This window comes from Phalacrocorax carbo, chromosome 8 (genome assembly GCF_963921805.1).
Source record: "Phalacrocorax carbo chromosome 8, bPhaCar2.1, whole genome shotgun sequence".
Classification (NCBI taxonomy): Eukaryota; Metazoa; Chordata; class Aves; order Suliformes; family Phalacrocoracidae; genus Phalacrocorax; species Phalacrocorax carbo.
Genome location: NC_087520.1, coordinates 3,482,362 through 3,499,652, shown reverse-complemented (window position 1 = coordinate 3,499,652; position 17,291 = coordinate 3,482,362). Strand labels below are relative to the sequence as shown.

At 48.3% G+C, this 17,291-nt stretch overlaps 1 protein-coding gene across 8 annotated transcripts in view; it reads right to left on the bottom strand.

The window, feature by feature from the left end:
* Positions 1-7,326, bottom strand: part of TCF7 (transcription factor 7) — a 75,228-nt gene extending 67,902 nt beyond the window's left edge. For 4 of the 8 annotated variants that reach the window (XM_064458312.1, XM_064458310.1, XM_064458313.1 and 1 more), the window contains exons 1-3: positions 6,703-7,325; positions 6,533-6,599; positions 6,008-6,117 (exon numbers count right to left, since the gene is read on the bottom strand). In XM_064458312.1, coding sequence (XP_064314382.1) covers positions 6,008-6,117; positions 6,533-6,599; positions 6,703-6,906 — 381 coding nt within the window. In that variant the 5' untranslated portion in view covers positions 6,907-7,325. Of the gene's footprint in view, positions 1-6,007; positions 6,118-6,532; positions 6,600-6,702 lie in introns of all 8 variants that reach the window. The other 4 variants (XM_064458308.1, XM_064458309.1, XM_064458311.1 and 1 more) reach the window with 4 other exon arrangements.
* Between the last annotated feature and the right edge of the window lie 9,965 nt (positions 7,327-17,291).

The window sequence follows — 17,291 nt, the reverse complement described above, 5'->3', positions numbered from 1 at the left end:
CACCATGTCATGTACACACAGACACATGCCGTCCGGACCAGACTGCAATCTTAGGTGTGCAGCTCACACCACCTGTATCCTGAAAACCTGCTTCACTTGCAGATCACGCTACAGATAGAGAGGGATTCAGCCTGTGATTAGGATCTGGCCCTTCACAGTTGATCTACGAGAGCAGTCAAGAAAGTCATCCCTACAGAGTCGGCAATGTCTGTTTAGTCACAGGAACACACACGCGGTTACTTGAACGGGTACTTCGGAACAGCGAACGCCAGCACACCCGACCGTACGGATTGGTCAGAGTTTCCACCCGAACGCAGGAATTCAATGGTGCCTGTAGACTTATGGCAGGAGAGAGACTGCAAGCTGCGAGGCGACACGCATCCTGCCGGCGAGCAGCAAGAGCACGTCGCAGAGCTCCTCGCCGGCCTCCCGCCGCTCCCCCCTTCTCTCCGTTAAAGCTTTGGATACCAAACCAGCTCCGTTCTTTCATCTTGGACACGTCATGTGCCACTAACCCCCAAATCACTTTGTTCTTCACAGTTAAAATTTAAAAAATATTAATCATTAACATGGATGAGCTTTGGGAGCTTGGGTTGATGTTAGGTTTTGCTTTTCTCTCCAAATTCTCAACCAGTTGAGCTAATAACATCTCACAAACAGCAACAGTTGGAAGGTTGCGGGAACGGTGCCTTTACCACACATAATCTCATAGCAACTCCCCACCGACAAAGCATCCCGTGCCTGGGTAGCCAGTTCCAGGGTAGCCTGCGAAGGAATCCCAGTGGGAGAGCAGATATTGTTGAACTGTCTGAATCACGTGCACGCTTATTCACATGCACGGATTTACATAAAACTTGCTTTTGTTTCCCTGTGACATTTTTCTTTCTCTTTTTTTCATTCCAAACAATTTTAAAAATAAGGTTATATTAGACCACACACAGGCAGTGCTGTATCATGTCACTGCTTCTTAAGCAGAACTCTCTAATTTATTTCAAAGGGAAGTTCTGCTTCAAAATTGAGGGTGTGATATGAACTCAGAAATTAACACAAGAATTTTCCTTGGGGGGGAACCAAGGCTGAATCAGACATGCAATAAATGACCTCGGAAGCCCTGTGCCTTGGTACATCCACCTATCCAACATTATGCTTTAATATAAAAGATTATTTTTACCATTATCCTGTTTCAAGCTAGGTAGAAAAGCTGGGAGAAGTGGATTTGCTCTGGTCAGGAGGGAACAAATTACTCATCCGTCTGTCTGCCAGGACATCCATCAACAGCCACTGCACTCCTACCGCTTTCTGCTGGGAATATAACAATTTATGGGGATGGGGTGCTGTCCCAGCAAGGTCCCGCAGCGCAAGCCCTGCTGCCAGGGAACCTGGCTGGGGAGCTGCCGGCGCCTTTGCTCTCCCACAGCAGCAGGCACTGCTGGAAACGCGCCGAGCTGCTGTTCACGTGCAGCTGCCCTCCCTCCACGCGCAACATCTGGAGAGGGACACAGCAGCGACAAATCCCCGTCACGAGGCGACTCCGGGGAGTTTTCCCACTGGTTTCAACAGGATCAGAACTCGACATGGGAAAAAAACCAATATTAAACTACTGCCCTGACAGTGCAAGCTAGGACAGAAAGACTTCTACACAGAAGCAGCTGAGCTGCAGATTTCCTTCCGCCAACTGCTGCGGGGGCAACAGCCTCCTCCCGCAACGGGACGGAGCAGCCCTGGGGGAAGGGGGCTGCAGCAGAAGTAGCCACATCCCCAGGCTCAGCTGCTGCTGCTTGAGCTTCTGTCTGGCAAAGGCCAGCAGGAGACCTTCAGCTCCGCGCTTTTTTGACCTCCTGATAGACGTTTGGGACCTGTGGCCCCAGGCCAGCAGTAACTGCACTTTCATCTTGCCCTGCCCAAGGGGACATTTCAAACCCACTCAACGGGAACCAAGCTCAAGGAGCCCAGCTGACACCACAGGGAGCAGGCTCTGAACATCGGCATGATTTCCTAGGCCTGCCATCTCATTTGGGGACTTTACACGTGCAGAGCTTGCGAAGGTACCACCATCCTTCTGCTCCTGCATGAGCTCTGGTTACACAACTTAATAATTAAGAAAATTAGGTTGTGTCTGTTTTCCAAAGAAATAGAGGCTCTTGGATCTCTGTTTCTCGCACAGACAGAAAGGCCGGTGCCTCAGCTTTATATATAAAACACATTAATTCTGCCTGCACACACCTCACGCACTCACTACGCACAGCAGAGGCGTGCAGAAGGTGCGAAGACCTCTGCCGGGAGCTCTCCCATCGACTGGAGCGGGGATAGCACAGCTCATTCCCCTGTTTTATAAACCTATTTACAAAAGGAACTTAAAGGAACTTATAACTGCTCCTTCTACCATTTAACTACCACATGGTACAAGATATAACAATGTTCAGAAAACCCCCTCGGGTCTAAACTCAATTATACAACTGTAGCAAGAAAAATATTTTAATCTGATCAAAGTGTTAACATGTTTGACCATGTCTGACCTCTAATGTTTGTAACCACCTAAAAGGCTGATGTTCCTACTAAGGATGTACCTTAATTTGATTTAAAGTCATTTGTACTATTTAAAAAAGGATATAGTTTTATGATTTTATATTTCATTTAGAAAAACAGTTCCTCAACTTGTTAATATTCTTTGGAAGTTTCTTGCAGATTTTTAACTGGCAAATCCTACATATTCTACTCTGGGGAAAGCTGGACTTTCCAAGAGTTGGGAGAGTCAAAGCAGAGTCACGAACCACCACGCCTGCGAAACCCGAGAGCCGGGTGAGAAACGGTTCTGCTGGTGCCTTGCAAAATTTCAAGATTTCAGATGCATGCAAAGCCTGCGCCGAGATGCTCTTAACACACCTGACCGAGAGCGTGCCCTCCCCAGCCCGGCCAGCCGACGGGGGTTCACAGCACACTCCCAAACCACAGGACACCCAGGCTCAGGCGCTGCCTTGTCCCCAGCTCCAGGAACACCTTCACCCGTGCGCCCTGGCCACCCCACAGCCCTCTGTTCTCTCTCTGCCGGTCCAGGCTACTGGTGCATGCTCAAACCAGCATCACTCCAGCCCAACTGCCCTAAAGCAGCGTTTGCCACCGCAGCAAAGGCAGCCCACCGAGCCCAACGCCCGGGATCTGCCCGCGGCGGCGGGGGGGGACTCTTGCCACATCCTGCTGCTCGCTGGGGACATCAGCTGGGCCTGGCGTTGCTGCTGATGTCAGGTACGCGGACATGTTCAGCGCATCACTCCGGAGCGACACCGGAGCACGTAAATAATACAAGTGGGTGTGTTTTGGTAAAAAGAGACAATTTTGGCTAGGGAGATGCGGGCAGCCTAGCAGGATGCTGGGGTGAGCAGTGTAACAGTTAGCGGGCTACAACCACCTTGAGGGAAACAAAGCAAAAGTGATGCTGCTGAGAAAATAAGAAAAAAGGAAAGCAGCACACCGGTAATGCCGGTAACGACACACCCACCCAGCCAGGCGCTCCGGGCTGGCTCCAGCACCGCTCGCAGCACCCTGCCGGGGTTCGGAGGGAGCCCACAGAAAACAAAATGTGGTTTTACGGTGCGTCGCAGGGCGGGGGTTCAACTTGCAGCCTCAGTGCCAGCCACCCTTCGTCTTTCGGGGAGCTGTGTTATGTTTTTCAGTCAGTTAAATGTAAAGCCCCGACAGTTTGCTGAAGTACTCCGGGGTTAATTTTTTGTTTTTTTAAGATTCTGAAGTTAATCCTAGCTGCAAACAACCATTTCCAGGAGGCCCCATTAACCAAAATACAATCTCCACTACCAAGCGCATGCATGACCATGATACGTAATCTCATTCACTCAACACAACCCTCCTCCCCGACTCTACTTGTGCTAAAGTGTTAATTAAACACACTTTTATGGATGGTTAAGTATCTGCAATCTTCAGTCACAGATCTGACCTCCTCAATTATTGGAAGCAGCCACCAGATTATAGCCCGCACTTTATATAATGTACACAGCGGCAATAAATCTATATGAGAGCAATACATAATTTAGTATGATAACCTTTGCACGGTCAATATAAACACGAGGGAAAAAAAAATGCCCAGAAAGATATATTGGAATAGCTATTGTACCAAGTCGAAACACCAGAAGACCAGCCTTTATCTGAGGAAGAAGTCTTCCCATGTCTGTTAGGTAACAGATTTTGAGCTGAAAACATCAAATCAGCTTTTTAAGTCACACCACGTAAAACACGGCAGGATTTGAACAGGCCTTAGTAAAGCTGGCTGAGGCAGTGGATGATTTCTGTGGCTCTCAAGGGGACGGGATCGTTCCTTCTCTGCTACTCAGTTTTCTCCCCTTTGAGTTGCGCACAGTCTATTTACTCCTCTCTGTTGCTCCGAAAGTAACCCCTTGGGTTTTTATTACATTATCATGGGGAAAGACAATTCGCAAACCACAACCTACTTTTTAGCTTAATCGCTAATAAATAGGCTATTGCACTTTGCTGCCCAGCTAGTAAGTTTTTAAGATTAAAAGAAATCTACTACAGCAAATAGTTGCAGAGCTACTGTAACTCCGAATTTACCCAGATTCTACACCAGTGAGAAAACAAAATGTGTTTAAATAAGACAAATGTAGCACCATCATGTAAAATGTATCAAGGAGAGAGCAAGTTACTACTTTAGAGGGGCAAGGGGGATACCTGTTACCTGGAGGAAGGGACACCAGGAGGGAAGCAACAGAAGAAACGCTTATTTGGATTACAACCATGTACCTTGGCCCTGCCTTGCAAACGCATCTTTCCTTGCTGTAAGCTGAAGGAAGACTTCAAAATCTAGGGATAGATCCTCAATACCTGCAAACCGACTTCAGCAAAGTTACGACACTCTGCAGCCGGGGAAATCGCTTCCCCCAAGCAGGGCTGCGCTGGGGCCACGGGCAGGCTCACGGAGGGACCTGTCTCCTCCTGCCACGCAGGCCAGCGGCGTCAGGCGGGAGGACGCAGCAGTGATCCCAGTGAACAATATTTGAATCACCCTTCAACTTGAGTTTCAGACCCCACAATCCATCAATTTTTCATAATGCCAGTTTAACATCCTACCCCTCTAGTGAACAAACGGTTGAAATTAAGGCGGGCATTATATATTCTTATAAACCTTATCCCCTTACAGGTTAAAAGCTAAAACTGAAATAAACCAAATGACGTTCTGCTCTCATCCATCGACTGCAAATGCAGAATAACGTCTGGGATTAATGCAGCAGTGCTGGCTCCCCAGGAGCGACACCAGCACTGACTGTCTGCTGCAACGTCTTGACATTATTTTCTGAAGTTTTGATAGAGGTGGTGACGCTTTTGTGGAGAAGCCTTTCGCTTAATTATTCAGATAGCAAAACTTACGAAGACTAGAATACACAGAATTACTAAAGCTGATTTGACCCGAGGGGGAAAAACTTTACAGGAAGAAGACAGGAATAATCATTAAAGCATTAAGCCTTTTTCTAAAAACCTCTACTGCTATTTTAGAAGCACAAGATCCACTTTCTGGGCCATCACCCACAACAGAGCTCTAAGCAAAGGCAGGCCAAAGCCTGGCCATTTTACAAGCCGGTAACATCGAACCTAAGTTACGCTGCGGGACGTATCCCTGAACACAAACACCAGAAGCTGCTCGCCTCCACAGCCTGTGACCCAGAAAAGGGAAGGGGCATTCTTATTTTAGGGTTTGATTCCTGGAGGAGTGAAGGCGAACCTAGAGGACGGCGAGATTGGAAAAGCTGCTCCTCCAGCAAATTCAGAGCAAAGCAGGCGCTCGCTGCTGAGCATCTTTCCCCCTTCCCAGTCCTTCTCCCTTCGGCTCAGACAGGACAGCACCTGGGCATTTTAGAACCAGGGCTGCAATTTGTCAAGAAAAAGAAAAAAAAGCACGTGTAGGTGCCTGCACGATACCTGCAACATACTTCAGCAGTGACAGAGGCCATGAAACTTCTCAGTAAGGAGAGGAGGAACTCACCAGAGGTGACATAGATCCATTTGGCAGATAAGGGTCTGAGAGCATGAGGAAAGGGTAGCCAGAGTACGCAGATCCTTTATACATCCCTGGGTCCTGATGCTTCATACCTGCTAGAATTAAAGTTCCCCATCAGGATTTGCCTTACGACAGGTGATTCCTCTGTAACCCGAAGAAGTTACAGCACCTTTGGGGAGTCTTTTTGCCCTGCAGTTCTCGGAGGATGTATGGGGGGGGGTGCCAGGGTCCCCTGGGGACTCGGGGTCCCACATGGGGTGCATTGGGAACCCTCGTTGCTGCCAGGAGCAGCTTTTCCTGCGGGGAAGGGGGGGTTTGTGGTGGCCGGGCTGGCATCCGTCACTCCCGGGGCGGGGGGTGTTACATGGTGGCTGCTCGGTTTGGGGACCAGGGGGTTCACCCACCCCGGGGATGGTGAGCTGGACGGGGCAAGCCAGAGGGGGAGGCCTGCGGGGATGGGGGACCCACACACACACCCCCACCCCAGAGGCGGGGGTCGCTGCGACTAACCATCATCCATGTGGTCTGGGAGCTTCTCCTGATAAACCCTCTGCGGATCCTGCACACGCCTGATGGCCTGCATGGGGAGGAGAGACAGAGAGAGAGCGAGCGGCGGGGGGGGGGTGGCGGGGCGGGGGGCGCGGGGCCGGGGCGGGGGCGGCGGGGGCGGCCCGGCTCACCTCAGGGTCGGCGGCGGCGGCGGCGGCGGCGGGGCTGCCGCTCCCCTCCGACTCGTTCACCAGCGAGGATTTGAGGTCGGCCAGGTCGCGTTCCGTGAAAGCGTTCTCCGGGATCTTCTCCTCCTGCTCGCCCTCGTCCTTGAAGGCCAGCATCTCGTCCGTCGCCCCCAGGTCGTCCCCGCCGCCGCTGCCCAGCTGCGGCATTTTCCTCCCGCCGCTCCCTCCCGAGCCGCGCAGCAACTTTCCCGGCGAGTTATTGTTCTCCGCCGCCCGGATCAAGCCCTTCGCAATTATTTTTTTCTTTTTTTTTTTTTTCCTCCCTCAATTTTTTTCCCCCACTTGAAAAAAAAAATTAAAAATCGCTCCCTCTTAAAATCGTTCCTTTTAAAGTTTTTTTTCCCCTCTCCCTTCCAACTTTTAAACTTTTTCCTTTACTTTTGCTTCCCCTTCTGAAACTCCCTTTAAATCCCTTTTTTTTTTCTCTAAAAAAAAAAAAATCAATTAGAATTGTTTTTCCTTCTTGACTCCAGCCCCGGCGGCTGGCGGGGGGCTCGGCAGGCTGCGGGCGGGCGTCGCGGGATGCCGGGCTCGCCGGGCCCCCCCACCCCCACCCCGTGCCGCCCCCCACGCCCCCCCCCGAGCCCCGGAAAGTTTCCCTGGGAGCAGCGGGCGCCGGCGGCGGCCAGAGGCACGGAGCGCCCGGTGCCTGTGTGCGAGCGCGGCGGCGCGGCGGGCCGGGGCTGCCGACATCAAAGCGGCCGCCGGGTGATTGACAGCGGCGGGGCGGGGCCGGGGGCGGGGGCACGCACCCGCGCGCACACACACATGCACACACATGCGAACACACACACGCACGCACCGCACACGCGCTCCGACGCGGAGTCCCTGCATTAAAGGCGCCGCCAGCCCGCCTTTGCCTTTCTCTGTGTGTGTGTGTGTGTGTGTGTGTGTGACATGCACACATCTCTGCACATCTGTATACACACAGACGTACACACATCTCTGCTGACACATCTGTACACACACGTGGACATGCACACATCTGCTCGCACATCTGTACACACAGATGCACACTCTGCTTACGCATCTGTGCACATCTGACACACATGCACCTCTGCTCACGCACCTGTACTCACACAGACACGGTCTCATCTCTGCTCGCACATCTGCACACACACATGTACACCCACGCATCCCTGGTCACACATCTGTACACAAACATGTACGTACATGCATCTCTGCTTGCACACTGTAAACAAGCATGTAGATGCTATGCATCCCTGGTCACACATCTGTACGCACACACATACACACATGCATCTCCGCTCGCACATCTGCACACACGCTTGTGCCCACACGTGTACACACTCATGTCTGTACACGCATCTCTGCACACACACATCTGTGCACACACATATCTGCACACAAACATCTGCACATGCATCTGCACATGTAGGTGCTTATTTGCACATGCACAGCCACACACATCTTCAGACCTGTCCATGCATAGCTCTGTGTGGGCACCCCAACACATCTGACACACGCGAGCACTCGCACACCTACACGCACACCAGTGGGCTCCACACACATCCCTGAATGCGCCAGCACAAGCCAGCGTGTGACTGCACACCTCTGCATGCACACATGCATCTGCACGCACAAACACTTCTGCGTGCACAAACGCATCTGTGAACGCACACACCTGCACGCACAAGCAAATCTGAACACACACCTCTGCATGCACAAACTTCTGCGTGCACAAACGCATCTGTACACGCACGCATCCGCATGCACACTTCTGTACACACACCCCTCTGCATGCACAAACACTTCTGTGTACACAAACACGTCTGTACACACACACATCTGCATGCACAAACACATCTGCGCGCACAAACACATCCGCACGCTCACATTTGCCCACGTATCTACAGGCACAGACCGGCAGCGCACAACAACTAAACACGGAGGACGGAAGGCTGTACGTGGAGCGGCAGACACACGTGAACACGCATGTGCACGCACAGAGACGCATCGGGCCGCGTGCACGGGCCCACGCGGGCACGCATCAGCGGGCGTAGGTGCGCGCACGGGCGTGTGCACGCGCGCCCACGTGCACGCGCGCCCAGGCGCGCGCCCGACGGCTGCGTGGGTGCCGATGGCCGCGCCGAGCGTGGCCGCAGAGCGCGCCGCGGGCGAGCTCCCCGCCATCCCTCCCTCACCCCCGGCCCCTTCGGAGGCACAGACGTGACGTCGGAGTGCAGAAAATTATTAGTTTTCCTGACTGGCCCCCAGGGTCAGGAAACACGAAATTACCATCTTCGCAGCCAATTTTGAAGACACTAGACACTTCTGTGTCGGCGTCGGAGGTTTTTTATTTTCTCTTTAAGCAGTTCCCATGGAAAAGGAAACTCCCCATCTCTTCTGATCGCATACGACAGGTCCTGTGCATGTCTCCGGTAGCTTAAAACAACACACCGATATTTATTTTCCTTAATTAAGATTGCATAAGATAGCCCTGGGTCCTGGAGACTTCTACAGACTGTAATGACGCCATGTAAATTGTTTTTTATGACCCAATATACTACATATTGTCACATTCAGCCCTTGAATAGGAAGCTAAAAATCTCGGTCCCTATTTTTCTTGTTAATTAGGGTATTATTACTAGGGATATAATCTCATTACTTTTTGGGGAGGGGAAGAACTAGTCGGAGCCACTTTGAAAAGTACTGAATATATTTAAATGAAGCAAAATCCGTCTTTCTGCTAATTGCTGATTTTGCATGACATAGAATTATTGTTCTGATTTCGGGGGCACGGTTTACGCCAGGCTGGAGGAGATGGGAGAGGGAAAGGATGCTGTTCGCTTTCCTCCTGCTCAGGTCTCCCGTCCAAACGAACGAGTGGGCTACCCCATAGGAAACTCCGTCTGCAAATTTCCATTCTTTTAAACATCACGAAAATAAAATAAGCTGCAGCCACTTTGAGTAATAATCATTTGAATTAAATATTTGCTACTTTAAGATTTTTTTTTTCTTTCTTTCAGATGATCCTCTTGTTTTGCATGTGAAAAAAATCGTCTGAGATTTACAGCCCTCCCAAATGGAGATAAAGCCTTGGCAATGAGTTGGAAACCTGTTGTAATCTGTGATCCAGGAAACAAAGAGCCTCATTAATGCAGAGACTTTGGTGAGCCTTTGATGTTAGCTAGCATAGCATTCACTCTCAGTTCCATTTGCATTTAAACATTCATAAAAACATCATCTCTGCTTCCTTTGCCTTAAGCAATTTAGGAGTAAAGTATAGCTTCTATTTAAAGAAACCCACTGTGGTGAGGCTTAGAATACAAATATCACATAATCTTCAAGCAGAGCAAATATTTTATCCTACATTTCTGGTGGGCACATTTAATAATATTATATTTAAGACCCAAAATAAAAGATCCATCTTATTTCCATTAACCTTACACCACATATTCGAGTGGAAGGAGAAAAGGGGCCCTGTTAATTCGAAATATACTACGTACCAATTTGTGGAAGTCAGAGAATGCAGAGGATTTCACATTATTCACAAGAGCTGAATTTTGGAAGACTGCGTGCCTACAGCAAGGTGCCTAAATCCGTGTCTAGGCACACAACACTGAAAATTTTGGACAAGGTCAAAAATTTTTCTCTCTCTATATATAGTTCTCCGAACTCCAGAACCTTCCTCCCGGTTTTAGACTGGAGCAAAAAAAAGATTTTTTACTTTTTAAAAAAATTATTTTTAACAAACCAAAGTATAAAAGCAAAATGCTAAAAAATCAGGCGAAGCCTAACACGTGGGGGTTTTCTGCCAAGAGCAGGCACTGTTGCTCCCAGACGACATCCCGAGGGAATGGCAGCACGTGGGGAATTTGGGGAATCGCTTAGGAAACAAAGGCCGCTCTACTGTATTATTTTCAGAAGTATTATTCACCAACACACCTATGAGAAGGGGAACAGCGCTGAAAGCATTGGAATCGGTTGACCTGATGTTTGGAAATCTTCCACTCTGGCTGTCCACGTTCACTGCGCCATTAAAAATAACAGAGCGGGTCAAAATTGATCCCGTGTCACGTCGGAAGCGCTTCATGTTTTCACTCTTAGCAGCAAATATAAGGAAATCTTTATGGTCGGTGCTGTGAGTCACTTCAGCCAGACTGATGTTTTAAGCATTATAAGCAAGTTTCCTATATGATGAATATCCAAAATTAAAAACTGAAATGGAAAACACTTAAAAACAACTTCACCTTGGATAAAATATTTCTGGACCTGGATCAAAGTAAAACAAAAAGCCTGGCTTACTTGTCAGATCATATCTGCACTGAACTTCAAGGTTTGATTTGTATTATTTACATGGAAAAGGTCCCAAGAAACCAATTTGGCACTAAGTATCTTCATTACGTTTTTTCGCTTGTATGGGTGATTAAATCAATCCAGGGTTCCTATTTTAATTTTTTCTGAGAGGTGCAGCCATCCGTGAATTGAGGAACTTTTCTGATGTCATCCTTGTGCTTCAGACAGACCTTTTTTCCCTCCTTTTTTTTTTTTTAATAAAATTTTTAAAGGAGCACCTTTGTTTCACTATTAGAGCTCCTACCTGTCCTTCCAGTAGCTGTTCAGATTCAAAGGTATATAATAACTTTTTAGAACATTTTAACTGTAACACCTGCAGATAACAGTAAACCAGATTAAATTATAACCCAGTCTGCCTGTCAGTCTGTCTCTTCCCCATCCTGCATTTATCAACATGTTCACTGAATGCTGCGTGTGAAACTCAGCACGTGTGTTTGTACCACGCTACGCAGGGCGGCATTGCGTGGCCTCGCCACACACGTTACGTTAAGCGAAGCCTCTCCTTTGAAGTGAATGTAAACGCTGCCACTAACTTCTCTTAGGCTAGGGTTTCACCTTCCGTTCTTTAAAAGGAGCTTCAGAGTGAAGCACTTGGATTTATTTAATTTAGCTTATTTGGTTTTCTCAGTTTTTTGTTCATTTAATAGATTCAGTTTGGAGTGGCTCCCGTTTTACTCTTTGGACACATTTTATCCTCTCATACAAGTCCATTTAATGTGGGTAAGGGACACCTCTATCCCTGGCAGGTCGAACATCCTACATCTGCCTTCCTATTTCATTGTATTTGCAGCAAATATGTTTCCCCGATATGCACACACGAATCAAAGTATGCTTTCATTTAAAAACAGATTTATTTCAGCATGTTTTTTTTTTTTTTTTCACAGCCAATTAATCAATTCTTTACTAACAGAGGAACCTTCTAAATATTTACCATTCTTTTGGAGAAAAACATTTGCACGGCCGTCCCATAAGGATGGCTTGATTGATAGATTGGCAGCGCAAGCGTTTCAGATGAGACGGATGAAAACTCCTGTGCGGGGTTCCAGCTGGGAGCTGGAGCTCCTGGAGGATAGGCTGGTACCAGCTGAACTAATCCTGGCAAGTGACCAGAGTAAATCAGGCCACTGAAAGCTCTGTTTTGCCCAAAGGGGTTTACACTGGTATAATTATCTCAGCATAGTCATAGCAGGAACATCTCCTTAGTCTAGACAAGCTCTAATAGGTAAAATAGATCTATCGTTTGCAACTGAAACATCTCGACCCAGCTGAGGCAAGCGCAAAGCCTCACGTTCGTCTTCCCACTTTGCCTTTCCTTCGCTCGCGTGCGCCCGCAAACAGGAGGATTTTGTGTCGCTTTGGAGCATCCTCCAGTTTTGTTGGTCTGCGACAGAAAAAAGGATCAAGCAGTCACTCAGACATTTCCCTACTTGATTCACTTTGCCCGTCTTAATCTTGCACGATTTTAAGTGTTCATTTGACTTCATGCATTGATTTAAACATACTTAAAGGATTCACTGGCAGCTGCCAAAAGATTGCTTTTAAAATACCAGCAGAAAATTGACTCCCTGACGTTGCAATATTTAGGTTGCTTTTGAATGTCTACATGCTTTTCTAGAAATGTTTTCCGCTGTTAAGACTGGAGACTCCTTTTTTCCCCCTTGGGAGGCAAGCAGCGAAGGCAATGCAGTCTGCCGACTGGGGCCAGCATCCTGCTTTCTCCAGGAAAAGAGGATAATCTCTCTCAAAAGACTTCATCAGATGTCAAAAGCCACTGTGTGAAATCCATTTTGGAGACTGTGATCTTTGGATAACTCCCTGCGCGTACGGCACAACATGGCACAAGCTGTCGTCAAATCTCCCGGCGCAGTTTTTGGTTTTTCCTCTTGTTTAGAAGATACCCTGCTTCGATTTTGTCAGGTTGTAAGACCATCTCTTCAGGCAATTTTCACTTAACAAGTCTTTTCTTTGTTCCTGATATAAAGAACACTTGAGATTATTAAAGGACTTTAAAAGACTTACCTATTTTTCACTCTGTATGTTTTGTTCACCTCTTGCTGTTGGAACTGGACCAAGCAACTGGCATTGCGTTTAATATTTCATATTACTTTCACTGTCAGGTTCTCAGATGCTTGCCCGATGCCGAAAGAGCTGAGTTTCAAACAGGAAGGAGCATGTTTATTTGTTTACAAAAACACTTTTCCAGGGCTGCATCCTGTGGTCACACAATCATCCAAATAGTCCCTGCTCCGATGAGTCATGCCTCTAAATTAAAAGGATCCATGAAGACGGATTTGCAGAATCACACTCATTGCTTCCACAACCGTTTTTTTCCGTAAACCATAGAGAAAAGCATGTTGATTTCTGTGTCTGTAAAGCCTTGTTTTTACCAAACCAAAGTACTGCGTTCCTTTTTTCTCTGACAGTGTCCTTTACATTTTAACAAACTCCTTACAAGCCAATAGAAGCAGGCCCTTGCTGTACATTTGGTACAATAGACTTAAAGTACACTTTGTCCTGGGATTCCTGTTTGTGCATTCGATGGAACAAAGTACAGGAGAAATCCAAATATTGCTCTTTTAGCTCAGGCTCTGGTCAGACATGATATCCAGGCTGCAGCTGAGCCTGGTTAAGAGGTTGTTATCCAGAGCCAGATTCCAACGGCTCCTTCCCTTCCTGCCCATCTCCCACCGAAGGTGACCGTGCTCCACCAGGCAGGGCAGCGTAATTTCACATGTAGGCACTCCTCAACTGGCTTCTGTGCGAATGAGCCCATTTCTAAAAGACAGCCCTAATGTTAAAGGGGCACTAACAAGAATAGTTTCAAAAAATCTGGGTTAGGTAGATCTGAATAGACCTGATGGATCTTTTCATTTGGTGGATGAAAAGCTGGACATGAGCCAACAATGTACGCTCACAGCCCAGAAAGCCAACCGTGCCCTGGGCTGCATCCCCAGCAGCGCGGGCAGCAGGACGAGGGAGGGGGTCCTGCCCCTCTGCCCCACTCTGGGGAGACCCCCCTGCAGCGCCGCCTCCAGCTCAGGGCTCCTCAGCACAGGAGGGACACGGGGCTGCTGGAGCAGGGCCAGAGGGGGCACAGAAATGCTCCGAGGGCTGGAGCCCCTCTGCTGCGAGGCCGGGCTGGGAGAGTTGGGGTTGTTCAGCCTGGAGAAGAGAAGGCTGTGGGGACACCTTATTGCAGCCTTCCAGTGCTTAAAGGGGGACTATAGCAAGGATTGGGGTGACCTCTGTAGCAAGGCCTGTTGTGACAGGACAAGGGGTGATGGTTTTAAACTAAAGGAGAGTAGATTTAGACTGGATACAAGGAAAAAATATTTTACTATGAGGGTGGTGAAACCCTGGCCCAGGTTGCCCAGAGAGGTGGTTGATGCCCCATCCCTGGAAACATTCAAGGTCAGGTTGGACAGGGCTCTGAGCAACCTGGTCTAGCTGAAGATGTCCCTTCTCACTGCAGGGGGGTTGGACTAGATGGGCTCTAAAGGCCCCTTCCAACCCAAACCATTCTAGGATTCATTCTATGATTCTATGAATGAGGATCATTGCTGCCAACGGGGCTGGACGGTGGCAATGAACTGCTGAACTGAGTGGCAGACAGTGAAACTGGTTTTAGTTGTCGTGACCTGGGGCATGTGAATGGAGAACTGCTGTCTCTGGATGCTCAAGAGGGTAGTGAAAGGACTGAGACCCAAACCAGAGGCTGCTTCACTGAGAGGTACCTGCGGGGACTGGTGCTGCTGGCGAAAAGTGAAAAGGGTTTAGGATTATTATGACAACCTTGGCTGCAGCTCTTTCTGTGATCCCCACATTAGCACATCAAACTCCTGCAGAGCAGAGCTGGAGGCTTTGGCAGTCTCCTGCCTTACAGCATGAACATGCATTTGAGACCTATGGCAGGAAGCCCTCCCTGAGTCTCTGCAGTCTGATCACCTCCTTCCCAGTGCCGGAGTGTGCAGAAAGAAATAGGGAAAGAAATGGAAACAGCTGGTAGGAAGTGAGACTAAAAAGAAATTGTCAGGATAATGGTGGTGGGGCAGGGTGGCCAGGTTGGAAGGCAAAGCAAAATGATTCCAAAGGCTAAAAGCCACCCATATCTTGTGGGGCGTACCAATCTCTTCTGGTACATTTCTTCCAGCACCACTCCACACCCACGGCAAAAGGTGTCTTTCTCTGCAGTTACTAGGGGTTTTTTCCACATTGTCTTTAGTTTATGATTGTTGCCTGCTGTGGGAAAGAAGAAAAATAATTGAAGAGGTGAGGGGGAAAATGAAGAAGGGAAAAGAACATGGAACTAGGGGGGAACGCCGAACTTCCAAATGTTCACACCAAATTTATTGAAAGGAAATGGAGGAAAGAACCGAACATATTTAAAAATCTGAATTCAGCAAGGCAGAGCTTCCTGCTAATGAATGCAGAGCACTGCATTTCTTACTTGCAATATATTTTTATTTATTTTGCAGATGTTATTTCTTTCAGATCTTTACTGATGCCTTTCTCGAGGCACACTGACAACAAGCCAGGGTGAGCTTGTCAGCATCATACTTCTCTATACTTCAGACTGAAAAATGAAAGAGAAGCGAGGAAAGGTAAATGCAGAAGGGAGGCTTGTATTCCCGCATCATTTATGCCACCCCCTTTATCCTTGCCATTTCCCTCTTGCCAGCAGTTTCATCACTTCCCCTAGTTTAAATGGATGTGGGGGACCTTGTGCAAAGTACAGCATGGTTGCTCCCACCTACTTCTCTGCACTTCTGAAGTGGCCATAAAGAAACCAGATTAAAGCAGCATTAAAAGCTGTGCTACAAATCCTACCATATTAAGCAAGACAATTCTTATAGTTGTGTTGGGCTAGCTGAACAGAAGGGGTGCCTTTGAGTTGAACTACATGTTTCAACAGTATGTTGTTCTGAAAAGTGTTGTATATGTGCCGACATCCGCTGTTGGCATGTGTACAGACTGAAGCTTGCCAGCTCCTCCTAATCTGGAAAGAGGAGACATGCAGTGTTAAATACATGTGTCATCACTAGTCATCCCCGCCCCCCCTCTCCCAACTTTATCATTTGGTTGTGCAACATATTTGAACCGAGTCAGCCCATTTAGTTTAGATGAACTTAGGCCAAATAACTGTACTGGAGCTGACTTCAGAGGCTTGAGAGGAGTTGTCGGAGTAGCTCTTCCATAAGTGAATGCAAACGTTCTCTTATGCTCCTTGTTCTACTCCTTAGACAAAGGCCTTTTGGTAGGGTTGCAGTCGGAGGGAAGGAGGGAGAGCCCCTAAGAAAACAAGCTGTGCAGCTCATTGCATCATATGGCTTTTGACTCCCATCATGTTACATCTTATAGGCAAAATAGGGCCAGGCCTAAGCAGGGCTTACAAAGGGGACTCCAAGGAAACCCAGGCTGCAAGGGATGGTTTTGGTGACTCAGTAGGTGACAAGGGCTCTTCTGAGTCAGGACTGAACCAGCGTTTTTGCATGACGTTAGCACACCCGAGTTTAGGATGCTTTTTAGACTGAAAGCCTGACTACTTATGCCAGTAAGGGTCCTGGGGGACTATGACACTCATACTGATGGTGATTCCAGTCTCCTGGACAAAGTGCAGCTGTATGAATTGTGTTTTCCCTCAGTAGCTGCTTTGTACGGTTTCGATTCTTGCCCTCTTTAAGGCTGTGACTATGCAGGCACAGCCCTGAAATATGATTGTGGCTGGTTGTGATGCACCTTTAACTACTTAGTTGGAAGCTAACACCTGGGCAACTACAGCATTAGCCACTCAGTATTTAGGCAGGGGTCTCAGGGCTCCCCCTTCTCCTCCTGATGACAGCTAAACCACTAGTGGTATGTGAGCTCCCTCGTTTAAAACAAGCTTGTAAATGTCCATAGGGGCTGTATGCACACCTTTGGGTTTCTGGGCTGACTTGTGCTGTCTTGTGCGGCTCTGCGCTTTACCACCAGCGCTTCGGTGATCATGGGGTATGCTCGGGAGCCGCCCACAGCTTTCTTCTGTTTTTCTGAAGTGGCTTTGGTGCTCCTTATCTTGTCCAACAAGTGGGCTGATAACAGAAGCCCTGAATACGGTCAGGAGGCCAGGGTATGGTTTGGTGGATCCTGGTCCAGACCTTAGCTCTTGAAACCCTCAGTTTTGGACCGAGGTATATGGGAGTTTGTGTCCTTAATTCTGTGGTGAATCTGTTAGT